Below are 19,064 nucleotides of genomic sequence, written 5' to 3'. Positions count from 1 at the left end.
ATCATTGGCGAAAACGATATAAACAATATCAAAATCAGAACACAAGAGATTAACGTGGTTCGGCATAAAAGCTTACAACCACGGACAAAGCACGACGAGAAACTTTCACTAAACTTTTGTAAACCTAGCCAGGTATGATAAAACTCGACACGACGTGCATTTATCAAGTATTATATCCAGAATTTGTAGTGAAAGCAATGAAGTTAGCGATTAGTGACCTAATACTAAAATTGTGTTTCATCACAGTGAAGCAGAAAATGAGTCAATCCAATTATTTTTCAATTTTTCCAATAAACTTTCGAGATCTTATAAATTGAAAACAGATATTCTATACATTCCATTTTGGTATTGATAAATTTAATGACATGTATAGGGCCGCGAAAGACGTAGGAACACTTGGAATGAGACTGTAAGAAAAAATATATGAAGTACTTGAAGCTAACGGAAGACTTGTCGCAAAACCAAGCACAGTAGTGTTCTAGGATTCATACAAGCAATCTCAAAAATTAGCCTTTCCAAATTGAACAATACAGAAGGTATCATGAGAAATAAGTTTGAAATTCTGCCATTGTTCACAAGAATAGGCTATTAGACATCATTACATTACATGCCATTGCACTTACCTAATCAACTGAACATGAAAAAGGCACAATCAAGCACGTTTTCCACTGCTGGGATTGCTCTTCGTGCAGAGGACCTTCCGCCCCTTAGCACGTCGGCGCTTCATCATTGCTCTCCCGCCAGTTGTTCTCATGCGCCTACGGAATCCATGAGTTCGAGCCAAGGATTTCCTGGACCTACTTCTCTTGGTTAGACACAGGGCAGCCTTCCCGGCCCTCACCACTAAGCCACAGCCTCTTCTTCTTCCAACCCCAACACTAGAGCTCAAATCCAAACCCAAAGATAAACCTTCAAATCAAAAATCAAGCTCTAATCAATTCAAGGCCTGAAGAAATATCCTTTAACGAGCTCTTCAGCTTAATTTTCAGAAACCAAATAAAGACGCCAACTTGTTTCATTACCATGGAAGTATCGGCATCCTGCGACCGACAAAGAACTCGCATTCCCCTAAACAACACGTATCGAGTACCTAGCCAACCAATTCTATCTCCAATTCACCACGCTGTAAAGCATCTTGTGATTGGCAATCGAAGTACTTACATTGCTAAAACTACGGAAATCGTAAGCAGGAAATTTACTTTCATGAAGCCAGAGTACCTAACAAGACAAAAAACTGAGCAGAATTCAAGTAAACAATGGAATGTGAAATGTACAACCTATTAGCTCATCAAATTCAACCTAAATGAATCAACAAAAATAAAACCCACAAAAAGCTAAGCCACCAAAACCTTACATTTCAACTTAGAGACAAATTTCAAGGAAAAAGCATAAATTCACCATCTTAGGAATTAAAAAACAAACACCCATTTCCAAAAATGACCCAAAAAAACAGTAATAATACTTCAACCATCCATTTTTTATCCAGAGTAACAGTACAACAATTGAAGGTAAATTACCTGAGAAGGCGGAAGTGGAAGCGATAGAGGAGGAAGAGATGAAGGAGCAGTGAAGCAACGGGGAACGCGCGGCGGCGCCACCGCTGAGAGACACGGAGCTCTTCCTAGTTGTGGAGCCGGTGAGGAATGTGAGAGAAGCACAGGGTGTGGAGGCTCGAGTGGAAAGGTACGGCGACCACGCCACTGCTGAAACTGAAGCCATTATTCCTTTTGCCTTCTTCTGCAGTTGTTGTAGTTCTGCTTTCTTCTTTTTTTTCTGTGTTTTGTTATCGCCAAAGAGGAAGAAGAAGAAGAAGATGAGTTTTCTGTGCCTTCGCCTTATCCAATCCACTGTCTGTAGATTTGGTTTGGACCCTTTCGAGTCCTACCGAATTTAATAATCTACTTATATCTTTATTTGGGTTCAAGTAATGAAATGGGGATGTAGCTCAAATGGTAGAGCGCCCGCTTTGCATGCGGGAGGTACAGGGTTCGATCCCCTGCATCTCCATCTTTTTCTTCCTTTTCTTTTCTGCCTATTGTATTTGTGCTAGCCTTTTTGGGCTTCTAAGGTTTAAGTTTTGGATAAATCACAAGTTTATGGGTTAGGCCTACAACATGTATTAAAGCAGGTATTAGGGGATTTTTTTTTTTTTTTTTTTTTTTTTATACAGATAATATTTTTACACCAATTACTGAGAAATGAATTAGTATTGAATTCATCAGTTATGAGATTCAAACCTAAAATTTCTTACATAAAAGTGAAGGTGAATTCTGTTTGTGACATACAATGTTCTAATAAACGTTGCTTTATGCCACGTCAAACCGATGGGCACTTTTATGTTGCGTATTAGACTAGAGAAATATATATAAACAAAACTTGGGGACACTAAACAATATATGAACCACGATTTATTCCCTATAAATTATTTAGTCGAAGAATGCAGTAAAGTTACAAGTTTGCAATAAATCAACATACTAATTATTACGAGACAGAAACAAGAGAAAGAATGCAAAAAGAAAAAGCGGAATTGTAAAAATGAATCTCATCACAAAATCTCCAAAAAGAGTGGGGTACGACAACAGAATCAGTAGGTACTAACCACTAAATTAACAAATGTGGATAAGGCAAACTACTAAATTAAGGATAGGAAACCTTTCTTGCTTGAGGAAAACTTAGATGAGCTATATATTTACCTAATCACTAGATTAGGGTGCATAATGTGATATTTGGTACTCAATTATTTGCTTTAGTTTAAGAGACTCAGAGAGAGAGAGGTCAATGTCAAAATTCCATATATTCTGATACAAAAATGGTGGGTGTGGTTTTGCAATATGGGCATCCACCGTTCCTTCCAACTGAGACATAAACCCTCTAGCTGCCATAGAGGTCTCCCAATGTCTTCCACTACTTGAAGTGGAAACCAAGCAAATGCAGGCTCCAAGTTCCGCATGTGGGATGGGCAAAACCAATTTATATGAAAGGGAAATCAAGTGGGACTCCATTTGTGCGTTTGCCCAACTTGTTGCCAACCCTAAACCACCTTCTACGTTGGCCAGAGTTTGATCCTCTCTGTACCAGTTCACTAGTTCTCACCCACTATATACCACCTTCTATGTCGGGCTGCAAAAGTAAGTGTGACCGTAACATCGTCATACAATGTTCTATCTAATCACTTATATTATAATACAATGTATATGTGATGGTTTGAAAAATGGTTGGTTTTATTCAAACAAAAAAGAATGGTTGGCTTTATGTATGTGTCTTCGTGTATCTTTGGATAATGAAACCATTCAAAATAGCATATAGTTTCATTCGGTTTGATTTTTTGTCAAAACCGAAACTGAACTGAAATTACTGTTTGGTTCAATTTTCTTCGATTTTTCTCAGTTCGGTCCAATTTTGGTTCAATTTTTTCGATTCAATTATGGGGTTTAGGATCTTAGATCAACTTGTCTAATTAATGATTCTTATCCGCAATTAATGCACAAAAAGAATGTGTTAAATTGTTAATCAATGTAAAGTGGGGGTTTGCAAGCAATACCTTGGTCATGAAAGGCTGCTGGTAGTAGGGGTCCCCGAGCACAAGTTGTGCAAGCCAACTATACAAATCCATGATCTCTCCGCTCTCTCACTCAATTCTACAAAATCCGTTCAAAAGGGTGCCTTGCACTCTTCTAATTGAGAAATGTTATTTACATTATCTCAAAAGAAAATTCAATCGAGTGAGACTTCCTGGTATCTGTAACGTTTCTTTTTTATTGTTTTAAAATAGACTCAAACCACAACATAAATTTTTTTTAAGGTAATGATTTTCACACTTCCAGTTTCTCCTTATGCATTTCTCTCCTTATTTGTGTCCCTTCTTTTCTATTTGATTCATTCAATTTTAAAATAATAAACAATAAGAAGAGTGCAATACGAGAATATAGAGTGCGAATATCACTTCTAGAATTTTCAAGTGAAAGTCAGGTGTCAACAACTCTTACTTGAGCTTTCTTATAAGAAAGTATGATAACATTAATCTTCTTTTTAAGTGGTATCTACGAAGTATGGATACAAATATGAATACGATAATACGATACGATACGACACGACATGCACGACAATATGAAAAATCTCTAAAAATTAAGATACGATACATCATAGATACGGCAAATAAAAATATATATAGCAATTAAATATACTATTTGAAACAATGATTCATCTTTCAAATTCTAATTCTAAATTCATTTGAGTTGTTAGAGAAGAAAAGTTGAAAATCTAATCCTCTTTATATTCAATAAAAGAAGTGTGAGAGTCACATTCATTGTTTTAATTAGAGGGAAGCCCTTTGTATTCGTCAACTTTCAATTATACTTGTCTCCTATTCATTTTCAATTCCTCATTATCTTATTTTGAAAGTGAATATATCCTAAAAGCTGGATACGTTTATCCTAAACATGGGACACACGTATCCATCAAGACAAAGTTGTGTACACTGACTATGATACGTATCCAAAAAGTACCTGAAAGTATCAGAGAAGTATCGTATCCGATCAAATGTCAAATATGAAATACACGACCAAACAGAAGTATTGCATCATAAGTGGCATGTAATTATGCAAAGATTGCTACTTGCCAAGTCGGTTGAGGGGTTAACCATTTTGAGATGAACATTTGAAATTTCTTGGTTAAGATTCTTAAGACACAACAAATCAAAGATGAGAGACACAAAGCCCCCACCTATACCAGTTTTCATCATTAATATGTGATTGGAGACATGCCTTTGTAGAGTGAGGTTGAAGGTACTAGTCCAGCAATGACCATGAAAGTTCTGAAAATCCATTTTCTAATCATACCAAGACCTTTTCTTGCATTTCATCTTCAACTTTCTCAAGCTAGGAACCCACCACAGAGAGCTCTTTCAGCTTCCAATGGCAACCAATTCTAATCCACTACTCGTGTGGAGTGCCATTTCTTTTCTCCCATTTGTTATTGGTTGTTGCTGCTATTCATCACTTACTCAGGATAACGTTAATGATTGTTGGAAGGACCAATGCATCACCATGACCAAGTCTATCATCATCACATCATTTCAAAATGAAGATTCCAACCAACTTGAAACACGATAAAATTGTCGTCCATAACAAAAAGAAATTTCTCGAATCACATAATAAGATGCAAAATGATATATAATCGAAAAAACAAAATAGATAGACACGAAGAAATTCCCTCTAAATGAAAAATTTAGAGGTTGTTTATTTAAGTAATGAGATTCCATGGATAAAGAATTTAGAGGTTGATTATTTAAGTAATGAGATTCCATGGATGAAGAATTTAGCTTTTGAAGCACTCTTATTAATGGAGGATTTTAGAGAGAGCTTTTGCAAGCACCTTCCAAGGGATCCCACAATGGACTATTTACCTACTGCATGTCATGGCATGAGAAATTGAGTTGTGGGGTCATGGAACAACCTAGGGTGGGCCCAAACTTGGGAAATGGGGTTAAAACACCTTTTTTAGAACAGAATGTTTTGAAATCTGGGCCACAAACTCAGAACCAAAGTGTTGTGGTGGGCCTGGCTACCAAGAGCTACCTGATATTTTTCTAACTAAGTTTTCTATCTTTTGAAGAAAAGTCTAAAACAGTTAAATCAAACCCATTAAAGTGAAATGAATTACCTAACGCCAAGGGCAATGACTAGACCAGCATGTGGAGCCCACCCTTTTGTTTCACTCCCTTGGTTGTTTCGATTTTCCAATATTCCTCTTGTGCTTAAATTCATCGAAGAATTTAAGATCATCTGCAGCCAAGGGTTATTTATCTTTGAATTTATACAAAATTTATCTCTAACGAGGGACTAGAAAAAATTTATTTCTGATGCTGTAGAATCTGGATTTATCTAAGCTTAAGATTGTAACCTTTGTGGTTCATATTTTAATGAGATAATAGTGTCGTGTGCTTAGACAACATATTCTTTCATGCATAAAGAAAAACCAAACCTAAAATATCGAGTATAGAAGTTGGCTCCTTTTAGATTTGGTTTTTCTTTTTGGATGAACGAATTCTTGGAAAAAGAGGGATTGAGCTTATATAAAAAAATGTAAAAAAATAAATTTTATGAATAAATAGAATCAACGATACAACAAACATGGATGTCTACACCAGAATTCGCTTTTGTGGTTGAGTAGTATCAATTTCACTACAAGATTTGTGAACGAGAATAGTGCGAGCCACATGCGGGAAGATTTGCACGTACGGTTTTTAGGGGGATATCCGGTCGAAAGATCGGCGGCGCCCACCCGACTAGAAGGACTGAGGAATTAATAGAAAGCATACGTTGTATATATAAGCAAACACACTATTATCTCAAGCCTAGATAAATCCATATCAAGCCGCATTAGAAATAAATTTATTTTAACTTGCCATAAATTTGTTTTATTTCAATTAAATGGGATTCTGTTTGCTACCAACGATCCAACATAACCTATTTCAACAATCTTTCAATTGTGCACTTACTTATATTTGATAAAAAAAAAATTAATTAATTAATATAAAAAATATTTCCACATTTATCTCCCCCAACATGTTATTTGTAAAGTATCCTCAATTATTTCATCATGCCGTTTATGTTATTGTATGGTTAATTTGATTAATCCCCTTATTTCCTCCCATAATTGATATTTATATCATTTGATTTTACCCTCATAAATAAACACCCTATTACTTCTAATCAATTCCACATTCTAAAATTTAACTTTTGATCAAAATCTCCTCCTGCTGGCGATAATCATTCTTTTGGCCTCCTTGTTTTAGCATGTCGACAGTTGCTTTTAAGATCTTGGCAATATGATCTTCGACATGATATTGAAAAAAAATTTTGTGGCAAATACTTAGCAAACTATAGTCTTAATTTAGATTTAGGCAATTTTTACTTTAATAAACAAGAATTAATAAGAATGTTCAGAAAGGTAAATAGATATGTGAAAATCATTTCTCTTGTATAATTGAGAATATAAGAAAGAATACTCTAAAGAGCAAAAAGTTCTAGCATGTAATCGAAAATATACAAATTAATATAATATTAATCACGTAATGAAAGTTGTAGTCATTTGAAACTATATAGTTCAATGTACGAGGATCCCCTTAAAACGCACGCAAATTGACAAAAATATATTACATATTTCGGAGAAGGATTCTCTACGCTCCTAATCTCTCAATCATTTTATACCCTTATATTTGAACGGTCACCGTTAAACCACGTCAATATCTTATATTGATTTTTTTTTATAAAGATAATAAGAAAAAATAATACGTGAGAGGAGAGGATAAAAATAGAAAGATAGAGAGAATCTCCTTCGCATATTTAATAGAGCTACACATGATTTTTGACCCATGTGATGGTCAATTTTGCAATCTTGAGAGTACGCACAGCACACAGTGACATTACACAGGTTTTCATGCCCGTGAGTCCGTGACCATGCAGACGAATCACCGATCGGATGTTCAAGAAACTTTTCTTATTCCAACAACTCCCCTGTTAAAATACTCTACCCATTCTACCCCTCCAAACCCACTATTTTCGAATCCTTCCAAACTTTTTCCCAACTCATCTCAGAAATAAAAATAAATAACATAAAAAAAAAATTAATCAATTTTAATAACAACTAGTATTACATTTTAGTAGGTTTGACAAACGGATCGTATTTGTCGTGTTCTATTTTAATGATGTCGTATCAAATTCGTTATCTTAACATGTTATTATCAGGTGACTCGATCTTTAATAGTCATGTATGGTTGACGAGTCATGCAAAAAATTAGCATGCTTAATATCTAGATCTAAAAACGATATCTTAACAGTCTTAAATGGGTGATTTTGATAACGACCTAACTCATTAATAGATTGTTAACATATGACCTAATAACAACTCGAGTCGTTTAATGAGATTGACTAGAAATCTGTTAGTTTTGTACTTCTCATGTTGGGTTATCGGATATTGTAAAAAATTACTAGCCTACACTTTAGCAGTATATTTTTTTATTTATGATCTCAAGTTAACTTACATAGATGATATTGATGTATGATATTTACGATATTGTACAATAACATATAATATTAGTACTTGAGTTTGATATATGATTATAACCGACACATTGCGTGACTTCGTGTAATCTGCAATGTCAGTCAAGTAAAACACTTTTGCATAAGAGAATATCAATCAACTTCAATATTTGACATCCTCTGGCTCTAACTCTAGCCATGTGAACGGCCGAAGCCAAACCTCTCCTTCCTGAAGTCTGAAATTTTACTATAAAATAAACCCCACATCCCACATTTCATTCCCTCTCAAAATCCCAAATGGGTTTCAAGCTCCAAGCTCCGCTGTGCCTTGTAGCTCTTCAAGTTCTGGTCTTCTTCTCAGAGGAAGCAGAAGCAGCAGAACACAGCCATGGCAGCAGCTTGAGAGTCCACAGGAAGCAAGTGAGCGGCTGCAATTTGTTCGAAGGCAATTGGGTTTTTGATGCTTCTTACACGCTTTATGATTCCGCCAGCTGTCCCTTCATAGATCCTGAGTTTGATTGCATCAAGTATGGCAGACCTGATAAGCAGTTCCTCAAGTATGCCTGGAAGCCTGACTCCTGTAACTTGCCCAGGTACACATTGATGCTACGTTTGGTCGGTATCATAAATTCTCTATGCATGACGACCATTTGATATCATTTTTGTAAAATTATTGCTCTAAAACAATCGAGAACTGTTATTAACGCTTTAATACCGTCATACAACACTCCTCCATGGTCCATACTAAAATAAATAAAAAGAGGGATGTGCATGATGAGTACTAATCTTCTTTAACTGATAGCGAACGCGTGCCACCACCAAATCACGGATGGTATTTTTAGCCCTCCTAACCAATACCCGAGCTTTGCTTAAATGGAAAAAAACCAGTAGATTAACGTTTAACAACCTGGCTTAAAGAATAATATTAGTTGTTTAATTATTATTGTTATTGTTGAAACAGGTTTGATGGGGTGGATTTTCTGAGGAGGTGGAGGGGAAAAAAGATAATGTTCGTGGGCGACTCACTGAGTCTAAACATGTGGGAATCGTTGTCTTGTATGATACATGCGTCGGTGCCAAATGCCAAGACCACCTTCAAAAAAGCCTATTCTGTGAGCTTTGAGGTGAGAGATTTTTCACACTTTTTTATCTCTCTCTCTCTCTCTCTCTCTCTCTCTCTCTCCTCTCTTTCAAATCTCTCTCTCTCTATGTGCATGTTTGTCTCTTTGTAATTATTTGTCTTCCCTTGTAATTATATTTTTCTCTTGGACCCCTTGTCTCTTTTTCCAACAAGTTGTGCTCTTGTTTACAATTTTTTAATATTTTTGGAAGGTTAGTTCTCCGTACTCTGCTGTTCTCCACTGTTGTATTCATTATATATATATATATATCTGTTTAATTGTATAGCACTCAGGAAGAAACTTGGACATTCGTAAGCCAATCACATACTACCGTGTTAAAAATTTAAAACTTTTAACTGATTGATTTAAATTATTGTAAAATTTTTAAATTTTAACGGTGCATGATTGATTTAAATTACTTTTACAATGACAATTTGTTGCAAGTTTTGTTGGTTTAGTGTGGGCAAGGAGTGAAAAGACATGAGCTAGTAGAGGTTGTTCTTGTTGTAACAAACTATAGGTGATACCAATAAAAGATTGTTGTGGGGTTGCGCGGGGAAGACCAAAAAAAAGTTAAAAGACAGACTTTGTCCTCCTTTGTTTCCCCCCCTTCATTGTCCTCTAAGTTATAAAATTTATATTTTTCCCCTTTGGTTTATGACTAGGTAAAGAAAAAGAAAGGGAAACGGTTTTCGTACAGACAATTTCTCTTCACATACTCCTTCGGTTTTTTTCTCCAACATTCAAATTAAGCAACTCAAAAGAGAATCAACGGCAAGAGTGGAAAGGAAAAAACGAAAGTTTGAAAATCACTACCTAAATAGAAAAAGCATATAGAAAACCATACAAGTGAACTAGAAAATGCAATCAGATGAAACTCCGGGCACATTTTGTTTGAGTTGGATAACTCACTAGACACTAGACATAATTTCATACCCTTGAATTGACTAGGCAAAGAACTGAAAGTCGGAAAGAGGAGGGATCTCCCACCACAAAAATAAATTATATGAGGACTTCAATTTTCATCGTGTTCTTGTATTTTTTTTGTTCATGTTCTTCTACATTATTATTTAATTTCCACGTAGATCATTAAAAGCCATGAAGGTTTACAGGCTGTGATGAACAACCAACCAACCTGTAATGGACCGCTTTGTTCAATAATCTTTCTGCAATGGGGTTTCAAAAATTTAATTTATAATTTGTCCTTGTTGAAATAATATGATCGTGAGAACTATTTAAATTTAATTAAAGCATGCATGTGGGTAGCTTCTTGTAGTATTATCACCACCCTTATGATTTAATTAATTTAATTAATGGTTTAATTATTACAAAGTCCCAGGCATACAAATTTTAATTTTAATCCCAATTATAATTGTGTTATTATGTGCAGGACTATGGAGTGACTTTGTTTATGTTCCGGACACCATACCTTGTAGATATAGTCAGAGAAAAGGTTGGCCGTGTGCTAAACCTAAACTCCATCAACGCCGGAAATGCATGGAAAGGGATGGACGTCCTGATCTTCAACTCTTGGCATTGGTGGACCCACACCGGCAATTCTCAGCCGTACGTTTCAACCCATTACCTTTTTTTTAAAGTTGCTAATGCAAGTGATTGTTGATCGTTGATGAACCTGAATGACTATTAAGTTGTTTATGCATAATGGGAGTCGGTGAGTGGATTATGAGTGGCTGCTAGTCATTCATGAATTTTAAGTGATTATTAGTCATTGGTTTCCCACAATTCAATAACAGCTCACTACACTCGAGCAAGTGGGCAATGTGGGAATGACTATGAGTCGTTCAAACATTCTGAGTCGTACAATGTATTAACGGCTCACAGTACCTATTGAAATTAATAAGCTATGGATCGTGGATGGATGTGAGCCACTTATGCACTATAAGTCCCAAAATGATAGTGAATGATCAAGGATGCACCAATGGCTCATGGCCCATTGCGGATGGGCGACTAAGATTTAACATAACTTTTGTTTGTCCGAGATGTTGTATTTGATCTGATGTTTTATGTATTGGATGGCTTTTGTTGTGCAGATTTGATTATTTTCGTGATGGGACAAAACTGTACAAAGACATGGATCGTTTGACAGCATATTATAAGGGGCTTTCCACATGGGCTAAATGGGTTGACTCAAATGTTGATACTTCAAGAACCAAAGTCTTCTTCCAGGGCATTTCTCCAACACATTATCAGTAAGTAAAAACTCACACTTGCAGATATAATTTACAGTGATTATGTGAAAGTCCTAAGATGAGTACTAATTTAATCTAGAGGTGTAATTAGGTTCCAACTTAAAACTAATTCAAATTATGATTTAAATTAACCAGTTATGCAAACTAAATCCTACACAAATATTCTGTATAAATATAAAGAGTGCGCACATGATGTAGGATTTAACGAGACAAAATCCATCACTGGGAAAATCCTTGGACTACCAAGCCATGAAGCATTAAGAAGGAAAGAATACATAAAGACTTATAAAAACTAATGAACTAGAAACCCATACTAGTTGGCAACTTTGCTACTCGATCTTTCTTTAGCCTTCGAGTTGAAGTGACACGTCACTAACGCAGTCTTCAATCATCTTTCCCTTGAACTTTGCAAGATACTAACTCGATCATGCAGAATGTATATATGATGAAATGTTTGTTGAAAAACAATAAATTACGAAAATCACAAGACACATTTTCATAATTGACATTCAATTAAAAATTCAAATGAAAGCAGCATGAAAAATAATATTTTCTCTAAAAAACACATGCGATCTATGACACAAGACAGCAACAGTATAAAAATTATTTTTCTTGCTCAAAACACAAAGCTGCTACCTTTCGATTATTTTGTCAAAAAACTAATATTCATGCACACTTTCTCCAAAGACCTGACATCTCATTATAGGCAAAGATCACCGTATCGATTAAAACAAGATAAGAACAGCAAACCATTTCAACATCCAAACAAACTATAGTTTTATTTTGAAAGCATGCAATCAGATAAATCCCACCAACAAAAGATGTGTTTTAATAATAAATGTAGAAAGGACAACTCATCTTAAAGAGATAAAACACATAATGGGTAAGAGTCTCATCCCAAATACAATAACATGAGATATCTGATGAATGTAGTTGGATGCGTGCATGCAAATGTACTTAAATAAGTATCTCGTTTACGTAATATCTTTGCGATTGAAGTGTGAGAGACATCCTTAGACTTAAACATTACAATTGAAAATATGTAACAAATCTAAGCTATTATAGACTAATACATTTTGTCAAGAATTGCCAATTCTGCACTAACATTATGCAACTTTAATCATAATTAACAACGTTGTTATTGTATTGAATTACCAGGGGAAAAGAATGGAATTCGCCAAAGAAGACTTGCTCAGGAGAACTTGGACCGTTATCGGGATCAACCTACCCAGCAGGGGCACCTCCATCTGCTGCTGTTGTCTATAAGGTGTTAAGCACGATTAAGAAACCGGTTTACTTGCTCGATATTACAACACTCTCGCAGTTGAGAAAGGACGCTCATCCCTCAACTTATAGCGGCGATCATTCGGGCAATGACTGCAGCCACTGGTGCCTGCCCGGGTTGCCTGATACCTGGAACCAACTCCTATATGCAGCTCTCATCATGTGAATTGTGAAGTTCAACACTGAGCAACAGTTAGCAACCATTTTTAGTTTGGGAAATGATTCGCGCGCTCACATTTTCACCTTCCTCAATCCTCTCTTTGTTGTTGCCCATTGATTCTCCTTGAATTTAATCAATCCAACAGCTAGAAATAAGAGGACTGAAGAGGGAGAAAAAGACAGCGCGGAAATCATTTTCCTCTAGTTTCCTTTCTTTCATATTCACATCGATTGGTAAACGACAATAAGGTGGCAAAATCAGTTGTAACTATTGTTTTACCGAACTAGAAGAATGGTTTCGAGTTCGTAGATAGACAAAGAACAGATTGAAATCCAAATGAGGGTGTAAGTGTGTTTACAGAAAGCAAAAAATATTCAAGTCGTAGAGAGTTATTGACTAGTTCGAACTTTCTTGTTCATTTGCTCTGTGATCTAATTGAAGAAATGTACATATGGAAATTTCCAGCATTGTGATCAATATAATTTCCTTTAAAGCTCTTGAATGTGTGAAGATACTATACTGGTACAAGAGCAACAGAAACACAGTATTTCGATCTGCAATTCAAGCCAAAAGCTAAAGCGATTTCAAGAAACTTCAGTGTGTTCCAAATGGAGATCAGAGATAAAATAAAATAAAATAAAAAACCAGATGACAATCAAATATGAACACAAATTTAGGATTTTGTTGGAAGAAATCGTCGGTAGCATCATATATCTTCAATTCCATATATAAATAAGCATGAAATACCAAGCATTCGGCGATTTGCCAAATAATCATCAGCCACAAAAATGACAGGAAGACAGCCCTCGGTACAGAAAAAAATCAAAGATATGTTGATGGATCCTGCATTTCCTCTCATGGATGAAGACACTGATGCACCAGCCATGATCCTCCTCGATGGGTTCGTTGTCAGTACAAGATAAAAAAGGACCAAACCTTAAAGCCGCTATGGTGGGGAAGTGGAGGAAAGAAGAAGCTAGTAACCCAATGTAAACTGCTGCTTTCACCATGTAACATTCATCAGTCTTATTCCCAAGCTTGAGCAGATGTATTTTTCTTTTTAAATATGGAAAATTTAGTATGCTATAAGTTTTTTATTTTGATGAACGAAAGCGTTAGTGAATTAAATAATTAATTGTTAAGACGGAGGGAGGTCAATGGGGATGGATACTGCATTAGGGTGCATAAGCATCATTGCTGCGTGCATAATGAGTTTTTTGGAGTATTAATAATATCACAATTATATGTTTGTTTTTCTATAATAAAGACAGGCTATATGAAAAGGTGGAAGGAACATGATCACACTTTTTTTTTCTTTTTTCTTTTTTTTCATTTTTATACCTAGGATGTTCAACATTAAATTATTCTTTGGGAGGCTTTCGAAGTTCGAACTTGGGTATAGGGAAATATACTACTTTGGTCAACTTATCTAAACTAAAATTTGCATTGTTCACCAAATTGAGTAAGATCGTTTAAAATCGGACGGCACACACATGTAGGTCAAGCTAAGTTTCATTTGGGTTGAAACTTCTTAAAACCAAACCGAATCGAATCTTAATCATTAATATACCGCAAAGTATTGAAATGAAAAGAATAAAGTTGATGTTATTCGTGATTGAATGAGAGGATGACGAAGTTGTAGCATTACTACATTGTATTAATGGTATAGAGAAATATACTACTTTGGTCAACTTATCTAAACTAAAAGTTGCATTGTTCACCAAATTAATTAAGATCCGTTTACAATCGGTCCAACACAGCACACATGTGTAGGTCAAGCCGAGTTAAGTTTCATTTGGGTTGAAACTTCTCAAAACCAAACCGGACCGAATCGAATCTTAATCATTAATATACCGCAAAGTATTGAAATAAAAAGAATATAGTTGATGTTATTCGTGATTGAGAGGATGACGAAGTTGTAGCATTACTACATTGTATTACAAGCTATTATACATGTTAGTGAACTTAGGTACCGTTTGATACGTAGATGGGACGGAATGGGATGGAACATATTAAACCGATACCCAATCTAGCCGAGTAGGTGATGAGCAATTATACCATATAGAAGTTCTACCTTTACAACAAAGAACTCTCAGAGCAATTTCTGTAGCTGAGCTCGCTACAGATTTAGCACGGCGTAGATCGGCATACGATTTTCTGCTGCTGTTGGTTCTGGCATTGTACATGGCACGATCTCACTTTATCTCTCAATACCTGGAACGCTCTCATAGTTTCTGCATCGAATCCTCCAGCAAACTGCAGCGAATAATCACAATCACATCGTAAGAACGCGAAACATAGGACACGGTAAAATGATCGATGCTGTTGAAGTGAGTGTTTTTTTAGTTACCTGATGTACGCGGAAGGCAAATCGAACGCCTTGAACTATCAGCTCTTCTTCTTCGGTAACAACACCTACAATTTCAAGCTCAGCAGAGACTCTCTTCATGTACTTCATTGCCAATTTTACCGATGCCAACTTGATCTGTGAACATGTACCAACATTGTCAGTACAGCATTTGCTGGTGTACTATCAATCACATTCATATTTCGGGTTCCTATATCTGCTTCTTGAAACATTCAATTTTTCTGCCTAACATAACATTTAAGTGGCGTATTCCCGCAGGGGAAATGATTTTCGCACCAATCAATCAATTCTTCTGGGCCTCTCTACGGGATTGGATGAAGGAGCTTGTTCTCTTTCCACGCACCCCTCTCTATTTTTGACTCTTTAAATTGAACAAATAAAAAAATCATAAGACAAAAACTACCACGAAATACACAAAAAAAGACAAAAAGTGTGGAAATCATTTTCCTTTCAAGACTTAGAAAATCCAATCCAATTCTATTCAACGGTGAGGATTCAATCACATTGAGGGGCAGTCTCGAGACAAAAACATAATATAATGTACAAATCAGAGAGCCCAATTAATTAATTAGCTTGTTCACTCCTATAAAGTCAAAAGAGGAGAATCTTATTACTTGCTTGCTTCTTTCCTCCTTCCAACCACTCCGAAATAAAAAGTGAAGAAGACAAACATATTGTGGGAGTTCACATGTGAGCATGCAGGCAGGCGTGGGACTAGAAAATGTGGAAAAATCTAGGTCATACTTTAATGTCTTTCATCTTGTGAAGAAATTTTTTAGTATGTTTAGAACACGGTTCGGTACACCAAGTAATTAAGTTTTCAACCGATGTACTATTACACATAATACATCAGACCGTGTTATCGGCACATTAAAAAATCTATCCATCTTTTGACCCCTAAGCCCTAAGCTTAGATTGCATTGTAGACTGTGTCAAAAAGATTTCTCAATTAGTCAATTATCGCCAAGATCTACAAGTATGTGAGTCATTAAAGAGCACCACCAAAAACTCCATAGCCAATAGTAAAAGATGACCTAGTGGGTGATTGAGTGTAGATGAGACTTAGAGAGAAACTTCCACGAAGTTGGAATGTTACTAGTGTGACGGTATCTCAAGTCAATCATGCATCATTATGTATTTTAATTTTCTCACGAGATATTGTAATTAGCTCTCTCATTGCATGTAAGTTCTCATAAAATTGGCATGCATTGCAAGCATGAGGGATTGGAACAATGAATTACCTGGCTTACAAATTCAGAATCGAGCATCCAATTTGTAGGAATTTGGAAAACTTTGTATCTTTTAGTGGTGGAATCTCTCATCCGCGAGAGATTGTAAACACCATGCTCCAATCTGTTCAAATTACACCAACCATATATAAGAACTCCACACTAAAATGGCTACAATTTGGAAGGACAAGACCAAGAAATGAAGAAATCCACTCACTTTTCCAGCAAAGCCTGCATCTTTTTGAGGGTTGGACCGCAGGGCTGGCGAGAATGATCAGGGAACGACGAGGCCTCGGATTCAAGCTTCTTGAGGTCACAATACCCAAATGCCGCTTCGCGCAGGGCATCGGCTTTCTGCTCCGGCCAGTCAAAATGCTTCAGCACAGCTCTTTCATCCACCTAAACAAACAAAATCAATGTCAAGACCCCAGCTTGAACGTTTATTTTTTATTTTGACAGTACGATATTCTGAACTTCTCTAATCTCCGTGTGCAACCCCGATTTTCGATTAAGAGAAGGTATTAACAGATTTTTTAAATGGAAAAAATGAAATGCTACCAAGTATGAGAGCTCATCATCCAGCCATTTCACAAAAGGCACCACATCGTTGATGTCAGAAAACGCTGCGTTTTCAACTTCTTTTATCAAAAACCTAATGAAATCTCCCTGCATTTCTACGTCCGTTTTTATCTGCAAATACGAAAGACAAGTCAATTTGACAAGCGATGAAGATTTGCCCCTGAACTTTACAAAAATTACACCCTTTTGGCATCTAAAAAAAGCATTTCGAATCTGCGAACTGTCTTGTCTGTCAAGCAAACAATAAAATCCAACGGAAAAAGCGTAGAGCTAGATAATAAGACAAATACGAGGGCCACCTGTCACTGACACAACCTAGAAGCCAATGGCAAAATTGTAATTTACGGAAATCAGACCAGGCACCGGAACTTACAGCGAGCAGGTGAGCCGACCGGTTCTCGATCTCGCCGATCATGTCGCGGGCATTGGCGGTTCCCGTTGCGTCGGAGACTCCGCTGCCCGACTCCCTCCGAGAGTCTCTTCGCATCAAAGAGTGGTAAAATTCGACAACCTCCGGCACTCGCTTCACCTTCGCCGTCGCCGGCCTTATACCTCTCGGTGGCGGAGGAGGTGGAGGTGGGGCCGCCTTAGAAGGCGGAGGTGGCGGTGGGAGTGCGGATTTTGTCTGACTTGGTGGCGGCGGAGGCGGTGGTGGAAATGCAATACCTTGTTCTGTTGAGGCCTTGTTTTGAGTCTTTTGACCGTTGGATGTCGACGGTCTCGGCGGCGGTTTAGGAACCCTCGGGATGCGAGATCTGATGGTAGCCAGAGTCGACTCGGCGAACTCCTCCGAGTTACACCGCGAGAGCCTCGGCCTCTCCGATTCCGGCTCTTCCCTCTTCGACTCGGAGCCGTCGAGCTTCTGATTCTCCGGATTCGTCGGAATGTCCGCGCATTTCACTCCCCTCTTCAAATTTCTGATCAGATTCGACCTTCCGGTGATCTCCATCAGTCCCTGAAATCTCTGTGACGACGAAAGCTCGTCGCTTTCGAAATTAATCATACGATCCGACGTCGTTTTCTTCAGCTCCGAAATTTCAGCCTCCAATCGCTTCAATTTCTCTTCTTTCCCCCTCCTCTCTTCCTCCAACGCTGACGTTACTTCCGCCACCTGATTACTCAGCCGCTCGTTCTCCGCCGCCAGCTCCTCCACCCGCTTCGACGCTCTATCAATCTCCTCATTCTTGCTAATAATCTCGTTCTCCAAGACGGGGATGATGGCGACCGACTCTCTCAGGAGCTTGTGCTCCAGAAGCTCCGTCTTCAGCCTCGACTCTCGCTCCCGGAGCTCCTCCACCAGTCGGAGCAGCTCCGTCACGTCCGGCGGCTTAGGCTGCACCTGCGCGGAGGAGCGTGGAAAGTATACACCAAAGGAGCGCGAGAACACCGCCCCCTTCTGGGGTGTCTTCCCAGAGCTCAACGACGGCAACGGAGACTTTGAAGGAGTTTCCGGTTTGGGATTCGCCGGCGATTTCTGTAGCCCCATTGCCACCCTCACCTTCCCAGCAACCATTGCAAAACCCCCTCTCCCCTTCACTCAACTCCCTGTTTCTCTCACTCTCTCTCTCTGTAAAAGTGTGATGTTCCTCTCTCAAGGATTTGGGGTGTGTGATTAGCTTGCATAATCCAGCAGAGTGAAGGGGTTACTTACAAAGACGTCCTTGTCTCTCTGTGTTGGAGAAAGTGAGTGAAGCTCAAACCCTCCAACTTGAAGTTTGCGACCAAAATTTTTATTTTAAAAAATAAATAGGAAAAAAATAGAAGCAAAAATTAATAAATTAAAAAAGAGGGAGTTCACGCGCGAGGAGGGTTTTTGGTAGGGAAATTTTGAAATATCTTATGAGTTACTGAGGGGATTTGGGAAAATGGCGCGTGGGATTGGGGGTTGGGGTTTGGAAATTGCACAGGCCCTTCCAACGGTCGGCTTTGTACGGTGTTTCTCGCCATAATCTCGCGGTATCTCCCTTGCTTTTGTTTCTCGCCATAATCTCGTCGTTTATAACTCCATCAAAGGAATAAGTTAGTTTTTTTTATTGTTACAGAGTTTATAATTCTAAACATAACATACTCC

The 19,064-nt window shown here is 37.5% G+C and overlaps 3 protein-coding genes and 1 non-coding gene across 4 annotated transcripts; 2 read left to right on the top strand and 2 right to left on the bottom strand.

Moving 5' to 3' along the window:
* Positions 1 to 408: 408 nt before the first annotated feature.
* LOC137725150 (large ribosomal subunit protein bL34c-like) lies at positions 409 to 1,860 on the bottom strand. The gene is made up of 2 exons (XM_068463741.1): positions 1,518 to 1,860; positions 409 to 909 (listed from the first exon to the last, which is right to left on the bottom strand). The coding sequence occupies exons 1-2, from the start codon at positions 1,717 to 1,719 to the stop codon at positions 653 to 655; spliced, it is 459 nt and encodes a 152-aa protein (XP_068319842.1). The 5' UTR covers positions 1,720 to 1,860; the 3' UTR covers positions 409 to 652.
* A 74-nt stretch (positions 1,861 to 1,934) lies between these two features.
* Positions 1,935 to 2,007, top strand: TRNAA-UGC (transfer RNA alanine (anticodon UGC)). Its single transcript has one exon. It is a non-coding gene; the product is annotated as a tRNA-Ala (tRNA).
* A 6,248-nt stretch (positions 2,008 to 8,255) lies between these two features.
* LOC137725495 (protein trichome birefringence-like 38) lies at positions 8,256 to 13,237 on the top strand. Its single transcript, XM_068464202.1, has 5 exons — positions 8,256 to 8,635; positions 9,004 to 9,166; positions 10,554 to 10,729; positions 11,215 to 11,373; positions 12,532 to 13,237. Exons 1-5 carry the CDS (start codon positions 8,340 to 8,342, stop codon positions 12,821 to 12,823), a joined length of 1,086 nt encoding a protein of 361 aa, XP_068320303.1. The 5' UTR covers positions 8,256 to 8,339; the 3' UTR covers positions 12,824 to 13,237.
* Positions 13,238 to 14,668: 1,431 nt separating this feature from the next.
* On the bottom strand, positions 14,669 to 18,687 carry LOC137725831 (protein INCREASED PETAL GROWTH ANISOTROPY 1-like). Its single transcript, XM_068464634.1, has 6 exons — positions 17,367 to 18,687; positions 16,973 to 17,104; positions 16,632 to 16,813; positions 16,427 to 16,538; positions 15,168 to 15,302; positions 14,669 to 15,073 (listed from the first exon to the last, which is right to left on the bottom strand). Exons 1-6 carry the CDS (start codon positions 18,504 to 18,506, stop codon positions 14,945 to 14,947), a joined length of 1,830 nt encoding a protein of 609 aa, XP_068320735.1. The 5' UTR covers positions 18,507 to 18,687; the 3' UTR covers positions 14,669 to 14,944.
* Between the last annotated feature and the right edge of the window lie 377 nt (positions 18,688 to 19,064).

This window comes from Pyrus communis, chromosome 2, assembly GCF_963583255.1.
Source record: "Pyrus communis chromosome 2, drPyrComm1.1, whole genome shotgun sequence".
In the NCBI taxonomy this organism is placed as follows: Eukaryota; Viridiplantae; Streptophyta; class Magnoliopsida; order Rosales; family Rosaceae; genus Pyrus; species Pyrus communis.
The sequence above is the reverse complement of the archived record's forward strand: the minus strand, read 5'-3'. Positions and strand labels throughout refer to the sequence as shown.

Bases quoted from the DNA above. Each gene is read 5' to 3' on its own strand.
- LOC137725150 (XM_068463741.1), bottom strand. From the start codon at position 1,719: ATGGCTTCAGTTTCAGCAGTGGCGTGGTCGCCGTACCTTTCCACTCGA. The intron at 910-1,517 runs GTAATTTACCTT...TTTGATTTGAAG, and splicing joins TTCCACTTCCGCCTTCTCAG to GTTTATCTTTGGGTTTGGAT.
- LOC137725495 (XM_068464202.1), top strand. From the start codon at position 8,340: ATGGGTTTCAAGCTCCAAGCTCCGCTGTGCCTTGTAGCTCTTCAAGTT. The intron at 9,167-10,553 runs GTGAGAGATTTT...TATTATGTGCAG, and splicing joins CCTATTCTGTGAGCTTTGAG to GACTATGGAGTGACTTTGTT. The intron at 10,730-11,214 runs GTACGTTTCAAC...TTTGTTGTGCAG, and splicing joins CACACCGGCAATTCTCAGCC to ATTTGATTATTTTCGTGATG.
- LOC137725831 (XM_068464634.1), bottom strand. From the start codon at position 18,506: ATGGTTGCTGGGAAGGTGAGGGTGGCAATGGGGCTACAGAAATCGCCG. The intron at 16,814-16,972 runs GTAGCATTTCAT...TTGTTTGTTTAG, and splicing joins ATGATGAGCTCTCATACTTG to GTGGATGAAAGAGCTGTGCT. The intron at 16,539-16,631 runs GTGAGTGGATTT...TAATTTGAACAG, and splicing joins ATGCAGGCTTTGCTGGAAAA to ATTGGAGCATGGTGTTTACA.